Genomic DNA, 18379 nt, shown 5'->3' with positions numbered 1-18379 from the left:
GTAAAAACATGTTGTGGTGTTTTGTTCTTGGAGGCTACAGGATTGAGATAAACCCCATGATCTATTATTATTATTATTGATCAAATGTACAGATCAGATACTTTACTGTGAGGCCTTTGTGGCACTTTTTGTCCTCTGGATCCTGAAACATTAAAACAAAACACTTAGTATCTCCAATGAGAGTTTAAAAAGACACTGAGGGAAAAAAAAAATGTTCATGTCAGTGAGATTAGATGATGTTTTTTATTTTATCAACACAGTCACCAAACATAAACAACAGCAATGTGATTGTTTCAGATCAGAACTGTGATTATTCAGATTTTGTATCATGATAAGTGAAATAAAGCTGTATGACATTAATAAATCTACTGTTACAAAAGCACAAAACTATTATATATCAAACTATTATATTCAGAACATATTTCACACATTTCTGCTGGACTTCTATCTGGAGTCTTTTGTGTTTTGAGGAGAAATTTCCTCCTCTTGCAGCAGGAAGTGAAGCTCAAAGAGTGAAAACAGCTCCTGATGTGAAGACAAATTAAATTCCTTTACAGGAATCTGCTGCCAAACCAACGAGCCGTTTAACGACCGGACAGACAAAGACAATTCTTGTATATCTCCTCTGCAGCGGCTTGTCTTCAGTGCAACGTTCACAAGCACAACATTCACAACAACAAAAAAAACAATGTCCACCTTCAGTATGTCTTTGTTACACAATGAATGAATGAACATTAATTTAGCTGAGATGCTTAATAGCCTTTTAGACATTCGGCTCTTAATCTGCTTCTCACTGAAGGGGGAGCCAAAACCCGACAGAGCGAGAAGAGGAAGCCAAAATATGACAAACATGGAGGAGGGTCATGACAGAATAATAAATACTGACTCCACAGATTTAGATGTACAGTAAATAGTGTGACATTAAAATACATGACCTCATGCAAAAACTACCAAAGAAAATAATGCTGAAGCAGAAAAGGACCAAAAAAAGATTTTACTTAGACTTTAAGACCAAAGGGTCTATCAGATGTGACAACATAATACAAAACTATGCAGACAAACAGAAAAAAGGCTTGAACGACATTTTAAGTGAGTTTAGTGAGACTCAAACTCCCCCAAAAAAGACCTTTAATGGGTAAAAACTGGAAACAAAATTAGGAGGAGCAACAGAAGAGGAATCTGTCCTCTAGGACAGACAGACATGAAATATATGTTGTGTGTACAGAAGAGAAAAAAGAAGCAAATTGACAACATAGAAAACAGAAAACACTGCTAGCTGCACAGACTGGAAATGTGTTATAAACAACAAAAGTTTAGTTCAGCGCCTCATTAACTTTAAATAATATACAATAATACAAATAAACTGGAATTCTGTTGTGTTCTGTTCAGCTTGCAGCATTTCTGTATTTGGTTGTTTTCTGTATTTGCAGCATTTTTTTTTTCCTGAATATGTATGTGTTGTCAGATCTGGTGAGGATGGGAGGTACTCTTACCATATGTAGGCCTACTATACATACATATATATATATATATAAACACACACACATCATATAAGTACTCTCACTATATAGTATAGTACTGAATCTCAATAGACTGAAAGGCTGAAACTATCTACACTGTGGAACATGAAACAGCAAAACCACAAATGAAAATGAAGACTTTTCTACAAAGACGGGCTCCTGTTGTGTTGTACTCATGATTATAAAAGCTTGAACAAAAAGGATTCTGGATTATTTTGTCTGTAAATACTTGTTAACTCTAAGAATTTTAAACAAGTCCTGCTGAGATTAGTTGATTAATTGAACTATTGAATTAGTTGCCAACTATTTTGATAATTGATCGATCGTTTGGAGTCATTTTTAAGAAACAAAAGTCAAAATTCTTTGATTTCACCTTCTTAAATGTGAATATTTTCTGGTTTCTTTGATCTTCTATCACAGTAAACTGAATATCTTTGTGTTGTGGACAAAACAAGACACTTGTAGACATCCCCTTGGACTTTGGGATACAGTGATTGACATGTTTCACCATTTTTTGACATTATAAGAACAAACAACAAATTAATTAATGGAGAAAATAATCAAGAGATTAATTAATAATGACAATAATCATTAGTTGCAGCTCTAGTCAAAACAGCTGTATCATGAATGAATATCCATTAGCTTTCAGAGCCACCAACACATTAACAGGATGGATTTTTGTCTAACAGTTAAAATAAAAATGTAATCTGAAATATATCAGATTTGGTTCAACTGGTTGACTTTTGTAGCAGGAAAGTGACAACAGCTGTAAGGATATTAAAACTTTTTTTTTATTCTCCTCTTGATAAACTGTGCATCACTTCAGTCGATCGGTCTTTTATTCTACACATTTGGCTTGAAGCTCGATCACCAGTGTTGCACTGAAATGACAATAAGAGACCATGAGTCTGCAGTTTGTGTGATGAGTCTGAAGGACAGTCAGTATTCATGGGGTCTGTTTGTAGGACGCCAGTGAAACGGACTCTTTATATAATCCTGTTTACTTTACTCACAATCTAATCATAAATCTGTCGTTTATAACTTCTATATCTATAATATATGACTGTCACCGTGGTAATAACTAGTTAACTTGTTTGTTTGAATAAAAGCAGGAACATTTTTGTTTGACCAACACGGCAGCACTGTCCTCAGCACACAATCTATCAAATTGTATTTGCAGTCATAGGTCATGATGATGCACAGCCTCTGGTCTGTCATGAACTCAACATCCGTATTTAGCCGATGTAATGAGGAAGATATGCAGTCAGAGAAACTCATCTGATCCATTCAGTCACTGGGCCGTGACCAGCTGCGAGTTTCATGTGAACGTTTGTCATGTCAAGAGTCACAGGAAGCAGACACACAATGACAGAGGAAATATGTAAATATAAAGTGGACGATCAACTGAGGGGAATATTTATATACTTCTGGTAATGTAACTATAACAACTACAATACAGAAGTGCTCAGTGTTTATCACAGAGCTCACAGTGAAACAGTCTGGTGAACTGAGAAAATAAAAGGTCATGAAAACAGTGAACATGTTGGTGTTTAGTTACATCAATAAACAGACTGCTTGGGCAACTTAGAATTGAGTGTGTGCTTTAAAAAGTGTGCTTAAAGGAGTTATCCAGCGATTTAGTGTTAAACTTCCATAAAGTTTGGGGGAGTTTCAAGAGACAGATTAAATTTTTTTTTTTTATTTAAAAGGCACCAGAGGCCGAGATGGTCTGTGTTAAACTTAAAATATGTCCTCATCTTTCGGTCTCCATACTCTCAGCAGGTTTTCTGTCTCAAGTCTAACTCAAGATAAGCCCTATGACATCATCAGGGGTAGAAAACATTCGACATCTGTTTTCACAGAGTCGTATTTTACATGACAAATAAACTGATCTTTATGTGTAAAATGGCTGGATTGCCCCTTTCTTTAAGTGTATTTTTGTTTATTTATTAAGGTACCAAAAGGTGAAATGCTTAAAGGATAGCAACAACAGTCAGGAGCCCAAATGAACACTGACACATGTTTTTCTCGCTGTGATCATTCCTCCTGTTCATATTGGCCATGAGAAGATCCCTTCATAATACACTTTCCATGTAAGTCCAGTCCATTTTATTTATATAACACCAAATCACAACAAAAGTTATCTCAGGGCACTTTTCACATAGACTGTGTTCTTTATTTTAGAGAGACCCAACGTTCCCTCATGACCAACAGCAGCAAGAAAAACTCCCTTTAACAGGAAAAACCTCAAGTAGAACCGGGCTCTAGGTGGGCGGCCATCTGCCTCGACCGGTTGGGTTGAGAGAGAAAGAGGGAGGGAGGGGGAGAGCAGAGAGAGACACAGAGAAGCACAACAACAACAACAATAACAACAATTATAATAACAGAAACATGTCCAATAATAATAATAGTTAGTGATGGGGGACAAAATCCACAGTCCTCCTTCTGTGAAAGAATGTATTTAAAAGTTTATTTGAAGCTAATATGAAGCTTCAAGTCGATATCTGTCAAAGTCTTTTTAGTGCCAAACTCCGCCTTTTTGTTTTGATCCTTTGACTGCAGCTGAACAGGAAAACACTGTCCGTTGAGACACAAAGAGGGAATTTTTTGCTAAAAAGACTGCAACTGTGGAGGATATCCACTTTATTTGACTAACTCAGATGGATGAAGCCTCATTTTATCTACAGATAAACTTTTAAATACATTTTTGCTCAAAACAAGGACCGTGGATTTTGTCCCTCATCACTTACTGTACATTGAAAGCACATTTTTAGGGGATCTTTTAATAGTCAGTATGAACAGGAAGAATGATTACAGCGAGAAAAACCTCTTTCAGAGTTCATAAAGACATCTGACTGTTGTTTTAGACTTGAAAAACTGTGAACATGTCCTTTAAGTCATAGATTTTATTATTGCTATTATTATTCAGTGAGTCTGCATTGTGTACAGTTCACAACAACCTCTCAAGGCAGTATGAAGGTGACCAAACTCTCCTGCAGCATTTTGCTGATCATCAGACACTCCAAACACCAAAACATTGGCAAGACAAATGTGTCATGACTCAGATGTGCTTCCTTCACCACAGTGACCACAGCTGGAGAGCTACGTGGGTGCAGCTAAATATCACATCACCTCTGTGTCCACTGACTGCTGGCAGGCGCTCAGTCTGCTCAGCAGCACCATGTGATCTAAAAGTTAAATATGTACTGACTTATCAGATTACTACTCGAGAGGGACACAGTACATATTGCAAGTGCATGTATTTCAGTTTAGGAAAGAGTCGACACCAAACGGCTGCATCACACATGTTACACGTGTTACACATGTTACAGATGTTACACACATGTTTTGAATGATCCATCCAGCGACGAGTGAATAACATCACAGGATTTTGATCTAAAAATACAATGAAACAGGAACAGAACTGACTCACATTCATGCTTTAAACCACATATATGACAGACACCTAAAACAATAAGCTGAGATCAGATGATGACTATAGATGTTGAATATAACATAGTTGTGTTGTATAAACTGATCTCATTGCAAATCTAAAATGCCTACGGGCACAAATATGAGACTTTTTAAGTCACACGGGGGGCATCAAAGCACTCATTATTGGATTCAACTTCAAACGTCACCTCAAAAATCACCTGCCAAGCACCTACTCTCAGTGCAGCTGTGCTATTTTTCACAATCTGAAAAATGTCGTACAAGGTTCCCTCTGCAGTATATTTATATACATATCTTACCTTATATCTTATTTTCTTCTTGGAGTTTTTGTGCGTCAAATATAATTTCAGAGATGTTATGAGATGTTCAGCTTTCTGAATAGGAATATAAACAAAGTGTATATTGTAAAAATTTGATATTTTTTAAACGTTTAAACAGAAAACACGTGTTACTTTATATGAGATGAAATTCAAAAAGAAACATACAGTTAAAATATATACTGCTGTTGCTATTATCTCTCCTCCACTGATTCTTGTCACTGCAGTAACACTACCTAGAAAAGATGCATCATACACACATCAAGATAAAACCTTTTTCAGTCATTTCAGAGTCTTAGATTCCATAATCTTTCGTATTTATCAGCTTGTTCATGAAATACATTTTCCTTCCAGATTGTATCATTACCACCTGTAAATACAATCAATTACTTTCCTGGTCTACTCCTAAAAGTAGCAATATCAAACTGTGAAAATACTTGATTATAACATATTAGAACAGAACAGAACACCTTTATTGTCGTTGCACAACAGGACTGAAGGTACAACTTCCTGAAAGGTACTAAGAACAGGATGTTCTGTAAATAGAGTTACAAGAACAGATAAGTAACATACACTTGAATATACGTGATTCATACACCTCAGATACACAGTGTACATTCACACACCTGTTCTTGTGTACTTCATCTACGTGCTCACATTCATGCAGACGCACTCACTAACTCCTATTTACATACGTATATATCAAAGTAAAAATAATAAATGAGTAAATAAACTAGCATTGATGGTAAACTTACAGACATTCTCAGTTATTGGATGGTGAGTATTGCACATAAAACATAAGGAAGCTGTGGGTTGGGGGGATGTTAGGAGGGCAGAGTTCAGTTCTCTGATGGCTCTGGAGTAAAAAGTATTCACAAGTCTGGAGGTGCTGGTCTTGATAGACGTGTAGCACCTTCCAGAGGGGAGCAAGGCAGAAAGATGGTGGCCGGAGTGGGATGAGTCTTTGATAATGTTTGTGATGCAGCGGAGGCACTGGGTGCTGTAGATGTCCTCTGATGTAGGCGGATGTGTGTTGGTGATCTCCTGGGCATATTTAATGACTCTCTGGAGAGACTTTTTGTCAGCTGCAGAGCAGATGGCATACCACACCGAGACGCAGTAAGTGAGTATGTTCTCTATGGAGCAGCGATAGAAACCGGAGCTGCTCGGACAGGTCGGCCTTCCTAAATGTCCTGAGGAAGTAGAGCTGCTTCTGTGACTTTTTCACCTGAGAAGTGGTGTTGGTTGTCAGGTCCTCAGAGATTTGGGTGCCCAGGAATTTGAAGATGGGAACTCTCTCCACTCTGTCTCCATTGATGTTTAGTGGAGCCAGATCCTCACCCTGCCTTCTGGAGTTGATGATCAGTTCTTTGGCTTTTGAGGTGTTGAGTGCCAGGTTGTTGTCGGAGCTCAACTCCACTAGTTTCTCCTCTCTGTAGGCTGACTCATCCCCATCACTTAAAGGTGTTTGTGCTGTGGATTGGAACACAGTCATGGGTGTGGGGAGCATAGAAGAGGGGGCTCAGCACATAGCCTTGTGGTGCACCAGTGCTGAGTACCAGGGTGGGGGACTGATACCCAGATTGAGCTGTTTGGTGACCATTTTGCTGGGGATAATTGTATTGAATGTGGAGCTGTAGTCTATAAACAGCATCCTCATGTACAGTGTGTCCCCTAGTGCTTGAGTTGGGTCATTGCCGTGTGGAGGGCTGTGGCAATGGCATCCTCAGTTGACCAGTTGGATTTAATATGCCTTAGGACCAGTCTCTCAAAGCACATCATGACAGTCAGTGTTAGTGCCACTGGTCTGTAATTTAGGCCACTGATGGTTGTTTGTTTGGGGACCGGAACGATGATAGCAGACTTCAGGCGTTTTGGGACGGTGCACTGTGACAGAGAGCGATTGAAGATGTTGGCGAGTACCCCTGCCAGTTGTAAACCCTCTCTTTTATTCCATCAGGACCAGCTGGTTTCTGTGGGTTGACCTACCAAGTAGTGTCAAACCACAGAAACGTTGGTAGTTAGCAGTGGTGTTGTCCCAGTTTCTACCTCTTCCACACGAGGGATCTTATAATGGTCAGTATGAACAGGAGGAATAATTATGGCAAGAAAAACCTGTTTCAGTGTTCATTTGGGCACCTTAAGTCAGACTTAAACATTTATGAACCCGTCTTCTAAAAAGACGACAAAAGTGTGTGTTTGAATTTAGAGTATACCTTTACCTGGACAGCTGTGATTGGCTGATCGTGGTCCAATCAGAGGCAGCTGCTGTCTTGTCCCTTCCGTACATTCACTCTGTGATTTAGCGCACACACATCGGAGCTCGGTGAGTGTCTTGTGAAGCTTTACTTCTGTCTTAAATAAGCAGTTTGATAGCTAATTATCCAGCATGTGACTTCATTAGTTTAGTGATAAGTCCGTAAACATGTGTTTGAGTCCGATGAAGACACAAAAACGACTTCTGGCTGGAGTAATTGTGGGTAAAGTAGCTTTAGCTCAGAAGCTAGAGGATCGTAGTTAGAGGCTAACGGTGGCTAACGACTAACTAACGAGCTGTCGATACAAACACGGGCTGTAGTTGAAGTGGTTTAATGTCCGACTGTGTCTTGTTCGCCTTCAATTTGGTAGTAGTTTATTCACATAGTAAACGGGAATCTGGGTGAGGGCTCAAAGCAAAGTTTGAAGATATATAAAAGGAGATTAGTTACTTCTTCTAATGCTAACTGGCGAGCTAACGCATAGCGGCGTTAGCTAAACAGTAACCGTTAACTTAATATGGAGTTTCATGTTTCTCAGACAAGAAATAGCGTTAAACTGTGAGACCAACTTTCTTTCCCTGGCGAGCCAACATGAGTTAAACCTCTGTTTGTGCTGCACAGCTCGCCGTATCTTATCCAGGCTAACAGCCCATAACGTTAGCTGGCATTTACCAAATGCTGCTAGCTGCATGTTAGCGGTCAAGCGGTAGTTTGTCGTGATTAAACTAGTTTTTTGCCAACGCCTGCTACCTCCAAACTTGACGTTAAAGTCACTTTTAATTTCTGTCGACCCCGTTAATTCTACAGACTGTGGTGCATTTATTTTTAACGGTGTTAGTCAGTCAGTTGCATTGGGAAACTAATAGCCACACCCTTCCTTTCGAAATCAACTACGCTGCAAGTTGGTACGAAAATAAGTTCATTTTCATTTTATTTAGCAATCAAATACCAACGTTGCACAACTCGTTTAACTTATAAAGTCGTACTTTTATAGAGTGGACTTCTAAAAAAGTTTTATAAAATGATGTCAACTAGAAGTATGATTGTGCTCTTCTGCTATATTAAAATACATTTGTGGTTTCTGTATGTTGATATGAATCGAGGAGTTGTATTTATAGCCATAACAAGCTGAAAACATAGTCAGTGGTGGAAGAAGTATTCAGATCCTTTACTTAGGTAAAAGTACAAATATAGCAATGTAAAAATACAACATTTCAAGTAAAAGTCTTGCATGAAAACGCCTACTTTAATAAAAGTACAGAAGTATCAGCAGCAAAATGTAGTTAAAGTATTGCAGTAAAAGTAGTGGTTTGGTTCCTCCGACTGATATATTATTATATATGACATCATTAGATTATTAATACTGAAGCATCAGTGTTAGAGCAGCATGTTACTGTTGTAGCTGCTGGAGGTGGAGCTAGTTGAACTACTTTATATACAGTTAGCTAGTTTAGTCCAGTGGTTCCCAACTTAGGGGTCGGGCCCCTCCAAAGGGTCACCAGATAAATCTGAGGGGTCATGAGATGATTAATGGGAGAGAAAAGAAGAAAAAACAAAGTTCTGAGACATAAATATGTTCTCAGTTTTGGGACTTCTTTTCTAATCTTTGATTGTTGGTGAAATATTGGATCATTTGAACATTTATTAAAATAAAACCATGTGAGAAGTTTAGAGGGAAAAATCACTATTTGGTGGAGTTGTTAACAACTCATAGACATCTGAAACGTGACACCGACTACACACTGCTTTTTGTAAGATGTCAAAAGCAAAAAAGGTTGGAAACCACTGGTTTCATCTTAAACAATGTGTTGTATTTTATAAGCTTGTTATATTATCCGTTGTGTCAAATCTTCATCTGAAAAGTAACTGAAACTGTCAAATAAATGTAGTGGAGTAGGAAGTACAATATTTCCCTCTGAAATGTAGTGGAGTGGAAGTATAAGGTAGCATCAAATGGAAATACAGCAACAGGTCTTTTAATGAGTAAGTTTTATTTGTTACGCAACATGTGACAACTGACCTCCTGACATAGCGAAGGCGCACACAGAACATTGATTGGCAATAAAAAGTTATCCCTCAAAAGGGGTGATTACGTGTGACTGCACACACAGCACAGCAGATGCAAAACTTGAGCAGGTGACTATAACCATTCTTCATGTTGGGTGTTTTTCCAGTTGTATCCGCTGTGTCTGCCTTTCTAAATAGACAAAATATTGAGTTTTGTAGTAAATTATTCCAGTTGTATGTAGAACAGAGCTGATTTTAATGTAATTGCATCAATGTTGTTATAATTTAGGGTCAGTTTCCTATCTGAACAGTTTGGTGTAGCCCAGCTTTCTGGCTCCCAACCGACCCTCAGCACCCTGTCCGCTGACATCAGTGTACCTGAGGATCCGCCGGCCCCCTACCCCGTCCCCCCACGTCCCCAGATGTAGAGGGAGTTGTCATCTGCAGTAGCCGTGTACACAGTAAGTAACCGGTTTTCACAGCATGAATATGTTTTTTGTTTCACTGAACAGATTTTGTGATAAGTCCACTTTTTTTGCATTTGTTAATGGGGTCAGATTTTTGTTTATGCATTGTTGTCAGTGTGCAACACAGTGTTTGTTACACAATTTTAGCATTTCAGCCTCTCAACAAGGAAGCACTCTTGTCAGCAAAGCCAGCAAAAATTCACGAGTAGGATTGGTGAAGGTTGTCAGCTCGAGTGCTTGATACTTGAAAATATGCGAGTCCAGGCTCATATCTTATCAGAGGAAGGCTTAGGTTTGTTATCTGATGTCAAGGCTTTTAGGCAAGTTTTCTGACACCCACATAAATGTGCATTTTAAACAGTATGATTTGCTTTTACGCACATTTCTAGGCTAACAAAAGCATCAGGCACATGTTTGCGTCATCTCTAGGTGCACCCCCTCGCCCCGGTAATGATTTCAGTGCAGTGTTCATGCATGCACCCTCTGATCTCTATTTTCTGTTTGTATGGTGCACTTGAGTAGAGGAGGGTCATTACAATGGCCCTTTGTAGAGGGCCTCGTGTGCCTGTCTCTCGCTGTGGGTTTCTGGTGGTGCTTCATACGTCGTAGTTAGAATTGCAAATGCCGGTCGAGTGTGACAGAGTGGTTTTTGTATTGTTTGTCTCAACGTTTGACAAAGGTCCCACAGACCTAAGTGTGATTAGTAGATTCAAAGAGGTTGTTAAATGAGAATTTACTGTGCATCACCCCCTCTTTGACATTTATACATCAAATGAATAATACATTTGCATTTTAGAATAGCGTTTAAAACACAGCTCCTTTTTAATTTTTCCATCACACGTGCTCGTACATGTTTGTGAACAGTATTGTTATATCATTATTGGCTGCCCTAGATATCTTTTTTTTTTCTTTTGCCACCACTAATTATCTCTTAACACCACCTTCTAGTTTAATTTAATATCAAAAGTGCAACTCAAGATGAAAATTCTGTAATTTCTCTCTCTCATTCAGTCAAGTCTCCTGTTTTTGTACGCTCAAAGTACACAGCAAATAAGGCAGGACTGCTTCAGTTTTCTTTGAAGTACTCGCATATGAAACCCACAACGATGTCAGGTTTTATTATCAGTATGAGGACGTGATTGTACCAGCGTTCACACATTTTGACGACAAAGCACAAAAAGACACCGGAGAAGAAAAGCATTCTGTATCTTTCATTGGCTGCTTTAATGATACATTAACTATTACATTTTTTAAATCTGCAAAGATAGAAAAGATTTTGCCACTTTAAATTCACTCGATGGTCTGACTGATTGTAAGAAAAAGCCTCTTTTCTTCACCCTAAACATTTTCATGCCTGTGACTGTTCTCCTGCCTGCCAGTTTTTTTTTTCTAGGCCACGTACTAAACTGTGTCAGGCTGATGGAGTTGATGATGGGTCATCCTTCGTGGCCTTTCTCTTCCATATTGTAATGAGATTAAGTTATTTGTGGCACTGGAACTCTTACCTGCCAACTGCTCTCCCATTTTCAGGATCTATTGCGGTTTTTGGCTTCACAGTCTGTCTTTTAGGTTGAAGTTTTTATTATAGAGACACTTTGTTATTCTCTGATGCCAGTCGGTGCTTCTACCAGGTGAAACACTGGACTGAACTCCAGGACTTCAGAAACCAGTCTTCAGTTTCTTTCAACCCTTCTTGAATTTTTTTTAAAAATGTTTTTTTCAGAGGCAACGCCCCTATCATCATGACAACTGAAGTCCCATGGTAGTGGGTGGGAAACAGCTCATTTTTTTTTTTTGGCAGAGGAATGACGTTTTAATCCTATGATGACAGTTTGTTGTAGATACTGTATTGACAGGGCGTTCACACTGCCATCAGCGTAGTTAATGGTTTCAGTGCTGTACGTACACAGCAAGTAACTTTAATCTGCTGCAGCAAAAAAAAAAAAAAGAAAATCTTTGGTTGCAAACAGACTGGACTTCAGTAATTTGTCAATGATGTTGATGACAGCCTGAAAGCAACGTTGGGGGAGATTTGACACTTAGCATTTCTTTTTACACCTCCTCAGTGCAAATGGAATATAGTTGTTCATGGACGCTGCAGTCAGATGATTAAAATAATTAATCAGCTTGTTTAGATTTAGCTGAATTTTTTTTTTTTTTTTTCCTGCAGCTGAAAATGACTCAGCCACCCTTTTAACTCACTTTAAGGACTCACTTCTCTGTCCTTTCACCGCAGACCTTTGTGCTGTCCAGTGAAGTTGCCTCACCATGCGTGAGTACAAGCTAGTGGTGCTGGGATCAGGAGGCGTGGGAAAATCCGCACTGGTGAGTGACGGCCGCTGCCGTGCGAGGCACAGAGCAGGACTGACAACAGTTTATTACAAATTTATAGTAAAGTGATGTTATTGATGTAATTGTGTTTTTTTACAATATTTTAGTGCTAAAAGTGAGTATTTTTACAAAGAAATGTTTAAAAATTGAGGTGGGGTGGGGGCGACAGTAAGCCTGAGACAGGAATCTTCAACAATATAAAAGATCTTTGTGTTGATGATGAATCGTAATATTCAAATATACAGTTTGGGGTATTTTTATGTTGTAAAAGAGATTTGAATGAAATAGTGCAGCATGGTTCGCTTCAGTCTTGCTGTCTTTGCATCATGATGTGCACCAGTTTTTGACTAGTAATGATTTACTGTCTTGACATTTTCCTTCTCTTCATTCGTCCACTTCAGACAGTCCAATTTGTGCAAGGCATTTTTGTGGAGAAGTATGACCCCACAATAGAAGACTCCTACAGAAAGGTAAGCTCAGAAAAAAAAAACACTTCCTGATCTTTTTAAAAGCAACTCAGTGATTGGTTGTTTAATCCATAAAAATGTTCCTATTTGTTTTCCTCCAACAGCAAGTCGAGGTCGACGGGCAGCAATGTATGCTTGAAATCTTGGACACGGCTGGAACAGTAAGTCGAGTCAGAAACAGGAAGCAGATGCAGACGTACAAGATGAATGCAAACAGGCCTCTGATGGGTTCTCTCGTATTCTCGCTTTGTAGGAGCAGTTCACGGCTATGAGGGACCTGTACATGAAGAATGGTCAAGGCTTTGCTCTGGTGTACTCCATTACAGCACAGTCAACATTTAATGACCTACAGGACCTCCGGGAACAGATCCTGCGAGTAAAGGACACTGAGGACGTAAGTGTGATACTCCCAGTTACAGTTTTTATCTTTATCTTATCTATCAAGTAATTAAGTGGACTTTTTTACAGTAATTGTTGTAGCATAGAGGAATGTGAAACATGACAACATGGAAGTATCACATTAAGATACTACGGAAATATATAATTTCAATGTCTGTCTGATATATCTTATTCCTCTGTGCTATAGACCTGCGTTTTTGTCCAAAAACTATTACAAACACGTCAATGAGCTACACCGAGAGGTCAAGAGGTCGCAGTTTGTACCACAAGAAGCTGACAAAGCACTGTAAACGGAACCGCGCCCCCCTCGTACAAGGAACTTCTCCCCTGAGACTGAAAATGTGATCCCTGTCATTAGACTTTTGAATCCTTTCTAAACAAGCTACAGTAACCAAACTCTTTGTGGCGAAGGAACTTGTCACCCAGTGCAGCGGTGTGGCTCATTGGCGCGTTTTTAATAGTTTTTGGACAATGGAGGTCTATGACACAGAGGAATAAGATATATCAGGCTTTTCATACTCACATAATACGTGTAAGTAGGTTCAGTTCATTGCTGGCTCGGCTCTGCACAAGAGATTCGTTGATGATATGAAAAATATAGAAAATCTTCAGCCTTATCCTTTTAACATCAGTAAAAAAAATCACATCATTTTGCATGTTGTTGCAAATCTTAACACAGAAGAAGAGACTTCACAAAACACTTGATCTCTCACTGTATCTGATTCAAAATCAAGAAATGCATAGTTTTTATTGGACAGCGATAATGTTATTCGATTAAACTGTATGTATCAAGATTAAAATGGTTAATTTTTCCCCGTATCTCCCGGCCCTGTAATACTGTACGACACCTCCTCGGTCTACAGAGAGTTTCTCTCCAGCGATAACCTTTCAGTGTCTTTCTGTATAATGTGCCTGTGTAACCTTGCACTGCCTCATTAGAGTGCGCACTGTGGGGGAGAGGGCAGAGCGAAGGGGGACAGGAACTTTGTGAACGAGGGTGGAAATGTCAGAGCTGTTGTTAGATGCTATCTGTCACTTTCAGTCTCGGTGTCTTCATCTTTTGATCTTCAGAGATCTACAGCATGCTGTGTGTGAGCGTTATTTATTTATAGCAGGTCGCTTAATTGGACTGTATATCCTGGTTAATGTCTCACTTTGCTGTCGAGTAGCATTTACTGTAAAGATGATCTTTAACCAGGACTGGGTGATAAAAACATGTGGTAGATGCAATTTATTAATTTATGTTCAGCTGTAAGAATGAAAATGTTGTACAGAACAAGACTTGAGCTTCAAATAAACTTTTTTTTTATGTCACAATCAATCAATCAATCAGGTTCCCATGATCCTGGTGGGAAACAAGTGCGACCTGGAGGACGAGCGTGTGGTTGGGAAGGAGCAGGGTCAGAATCTGGCCCGTCAGTGGAACAACTGTGCCTTTTTAGAGACATCAGCTAAATCAAAGATCAATGTTAATGAGGTGAGTTCAAATACTACACACAGCATGTTCACCGCAGAGATGAGCTACTGAGGTAATTTGAAAAAGAAACCATGTGAGAGAGAGGGCTTCCTCTTACGTTTCTGCATTAACAGTGTCAACAAAAATCCAAGTTTTGCTAAGTGACTTTGTTTTATATTGAGATCTGCAAGTCTTCCTTATTTCCTTTTTAGTATCCTCTTCTTCCATTTCATGATGAAATGACTCAGATGTTTCACTGCAGACTATTAGCGCTGCGATCGCTGAAGCAAACCGTTGAGACCGTCGAACTTTTTCCTTTGTTGCAGATTTTCTATGATCTGGTGCGACAGATCAACAGAAAAACGCCGATGGAAAAGAAGAAGACAAAAAAGAAGTCGAGTTGCACACTGCTCTAAAAACGCCCTCCCACAGTAGCTCCAGGCCAGGTGAGTGGGTGTCGAGACAGGACGTGCACGGCTCCCGCTGCTCACTGAGCTCTGGATTGTCACTTAACATTTAGAGGTCCGCTGCAATAATTGTTAAAGCAATTTCATTACTTTTGACAGCGAGCAACGAGGTGTGGTAAATGTGTTACAGTAATAAGAATAACACAGTAAATGGAGTTGAAAGCTTTATGCTGACTCATTTCTGTATGTTTAAAAGCAAGTTTGTTTGGTGGAATTGAATAAATTAAAGCCCTCTGGTTCCTTTTTGCCTCGTGGGACCTTTCAGATGTACCGTCTTCTGTTTTAAGATGTAGTGTTGAAGGTTAAAAATGTTACCTTTTTTTTTAGTGAAATCTGAATCCAATGTTCAGTGACAACCAAATTATTAAAATCTGAATATGAGGAAGTGCATTTTTAAGGCCTCACCATTCAATTTTATGCAAGTTTTATGTAAATAATGTAAATCTTTAAGCCTTTATTGAATGTTCTGGCTCCATCTGCTGTGGGAACATTGTAACTGTACTTCAGATAAACCAGTTTTTTTCATGTTCTGGCCCATTTACTATGATCGATGTACTGCTCTCATACACTACACTTAAAATGACCAGCTGCTGTGCACCAATTTATTTTTGTATGTGAATGTAAATCACTGGTTTACAGTCTTCTCACTTTGATATGAAAACCAGCCTCTGGCGACTTAAAGCATGACTGAGACAAAGATAAACTTCAAGTCAACACAATGTAGAAAAAAACATTTTTAAAAGTATGAAAACACGACAGCAAAATGTGTGTGATATGTGTTAAAGGGCAAAGATGTGCAAAAACACTGGTATGGTCCTTTTTTTTTCTTTGGAAATGTATCGATGAGTTCTGAGACCGACATGATCGGACTAATTTAGCCGCACAGTGTTTCGCATTTAGTGGATTGTGTCAACTCAAAATCTTCTGTGGTGTGACCTGAGAGGATGTGGTTGTCTCAACATTCACACCTGCAGTATTTGCAAGTAGTCAAGTACTTATACCTTGGTGACACATTTCCAGTTACTGCCACAGTGCCCGTTAAGACTGAAACCATGTGGAGGTTTATCAGATCTCACTGGGACACAATTGATTAACCGAACCATTGTGTGACTCACAAATACGTGACTCAATGGAGCTCAGATGCTTTATTGTTTTTTTTCTAATTCTAAGTCATGAACGAATAAGTAGGAACAACTGTACATCATGTAAAAACACATAATTTTAAGTGTAAAGTACTAAAACAACAGGGGAAGCAATTAAATGTTATCTAAAAACATATTGGCCTAATGATCATTTAAAAAGACATAACATGGTATTTTAAATGCTTTCTGTCTGATAAAACTTGTCAGTTCAAGGGAAGGAACATATGACTTAAAATCATTGCTAAAAAGATATTTTTAATATTTTTATGCCAAATATTATTTCCAGTCTCATCAAGAAGAAACTGTATTTGATATTAAGTGATAAGTGAAGTGATTTGGAACGAGAGTTCTGCCATAATTTAATTGTGATTAGACACAAATAATATTCAGGCTGAATCCAGAATGACACAAACAACTTTTATTTATTTTATTATTGTTGATCCTAAAACCAGTTTTTAGGTGCAGTACTGCCAAACACTGGACTAGAGTAGCATTAAGTGTGGGTGAAGTCTGCTGCATGTTTAGTCAATTAAACTTTCTTTGTATCACATCTTTCGTACAGATTAGTATAATTCAAAGTGCTTTACAGATGACTGACGAGCTGATAATAAAACAGTACAGATGAAAACGGTAAACAATCCGAGACTAATACACAAGAATACAAATAAATATTTAATAAAAACAACAATAAAATAGATTTAAAAAATAATACAATAAAACTTAAATAAAAACTTGATAAAAATACACTGACAAATAAAATTAGAGGGATTAAAACATTTTAAAACAAGCAGCACGTTTCAGATGTGGGAATGAAAACACACATCAGCACTGAAAGTCTTTAATATCGTTCAGTGTATTGAAACAAACACAAGTGATCGGTTCATTGATCTTTTTTAAAACCACTGTTTGGTTTATTTTCTCCACTGTGGAATAATTTCTAGTCTGGTCTTATTTTAATAAACACGTAAAACAGATTTAATCTCTAAAGCCAGGCTTCTGTTTCTCTGCAGACGGCTCATGTTCGACAGATTTATTCTAACAAGTTGTACTGACATTATTTTTTTTTTTCTCTTGTACGCAGAAACTTGTAATGATTAACTGTTCCCAGTGGATCATGCCAGCATTCCAAGTCCTCTCCAGAACATTTTGAAAGAAGGCTGACGGAGAAAACTCACCGCTCGCAAAATGGCAGGAGACGGCACATAACTCAAGATACTCTTCTCTGCTTTTTAATGGCAAAGAAATCCACCTCTTTTTTTTTTTTTTTCTCCTATCATCAGCCTGATGACAACTTTGTTTTTTTGTTTTTCTTCTTCTCCAAGGTGTCTTTCTTTTGGAAATATCAATGTTAAAGAAGAGGCCATGGGTTTAAATCCATATACTGTACGGGAGCTAAAATGTTTTTATTAAAAGTAACATCAATCTTTGGCATATTGTGACAATACGTTCGCATAAGATACCATGTGAAATGTTGGCCTTCTCTTACATCTCTGCACTAACAGTGTCAACGAAGATGCATCATTGTCCATAAGTTACTCGCTCCTACTTACAAGGATGTGTATTGACGATATAACATCTTTCCTAAGTGACTTTGTTTTATATTGAGAGCTGCAAGCCTTCCATATTTCCCATAATATATTCTACTTCCATTTTTGCATAATAAAGCTAAGGAAATTAGTATTTTATAGACTGATGGGGGGAAAAATGGTGCGTTCTGATTTGTGTCTTGAGGCTGAAAATATATTGTACTAAACCGACTCTAATATTGCTTCTTGTGTTACCCTGTCACAGATGATTTTCCAGCTTTTATGAATGATTAAATTTTAGTACATTTTCATTATTTTTGGTCTGGGTTTTTTCCTTATTGAAACTGTTAAATTACTTAAATGTTTTTTATTATTGTTTTAATACTTATGAAATGTTTCTCCTCAGCAGATAATAACTAGGAGCAGCAGCAGCACCTCGACAAGCTGAAAGCGTTTTTCTGGAGTCAGAAACGAAAACAAAAGTCAGCACAGTTTGTGAAAGAGGAACTCTTGACTGGAGGCCCTCAACAGCAGGCACAGAGGGAGTGGAGTGAAGGCAGCTAAAAGCA

The 18379-nt window shown here is 38.4% G+C and overlaps 1 protein-coding gene across 2 annotated transcripts; it reads left to right on the top strand.

The window, feature by feature from the left end:
- The first annotated feature begins 7517 nt into the window (after positions 1-7517).
- Positions 7518-18124, top strand: LOC122982550 (ras-related protein Rap-1A). Of its 2 annotated transcripts, none has more exons than XM_044351915.1 (9): positions 7518-7616; positions 9845-10016; positions 12259-12347; positions 12755-12823; positions 12925-12981; positions 13074-13214; positions 14553-14696; positions 15002-15121; positions 17366-18124. In XM_044351915.1, exons 3-8 carry the CDS (start codon positions 12291-12293, stop codon positions 15089-15091), a joined length of 558 nt encoding a protein of 185 aa, XP_044207850.1. In that variant the 5' UTR covers positions 7518-7616; positions 9845-10016; positions 12259-12290; the 3' UTR covers positions 15092-15121; positions 17366-18124. The 2 variants fall into 2 exon arrangements, with proteins under 2 accessions (XP_044207850.1, XP_044207851.1); XM_044351916.1 differs by having other exon boundaries at positions 7555-7616; positions 9867-10016.
- The last annotated feature ends 255 nt before the right edge of the window (positions 18125-18379 follow it).

The sequence above is a fragment of the Thunnus albacares genome, chromosome 5 (assembly GCF_914725855.1).
Source record: "Thunnus albacares chromosome 5, fThuAlb1.1, whole genome shotgun sequence".
Lineage (NCBI taxonomy): Eukaryota > Metazoa > Chordata > Actinopteri > Scombriformes > Scombridae > Thunnus > Thunnus albacares.
This window is presented reverse-complemented; position numbering and strand designations above follow the sequence as displayed.

Excerpts from the sequence above, each read along its gene's own strand:
- LOC122982550 (XM_044351915.1), top strand. The coding sequence starts at position 12,291 with ATGCGTGAGTACAAGCTAGTGGTGCTGGGATCAGGAGGCGTGGGAAAA. Across the intron at positions 12,348-12,754 it reads GCGTGGGAAAATCCGCACTG|ACAGTCCAATTTGTGCAAGG; the intron begins GTGAGTGACGGC and ends CGTCCACTTCAG. Across the intron at positions 12,824-12,924 it reads TAGAAGACTCCTACAGAAAG|CAAGTCGAGGTCGACGGGCA; the intron begins GTAAGCTCAGAA and ends TTCCTCCAACAG.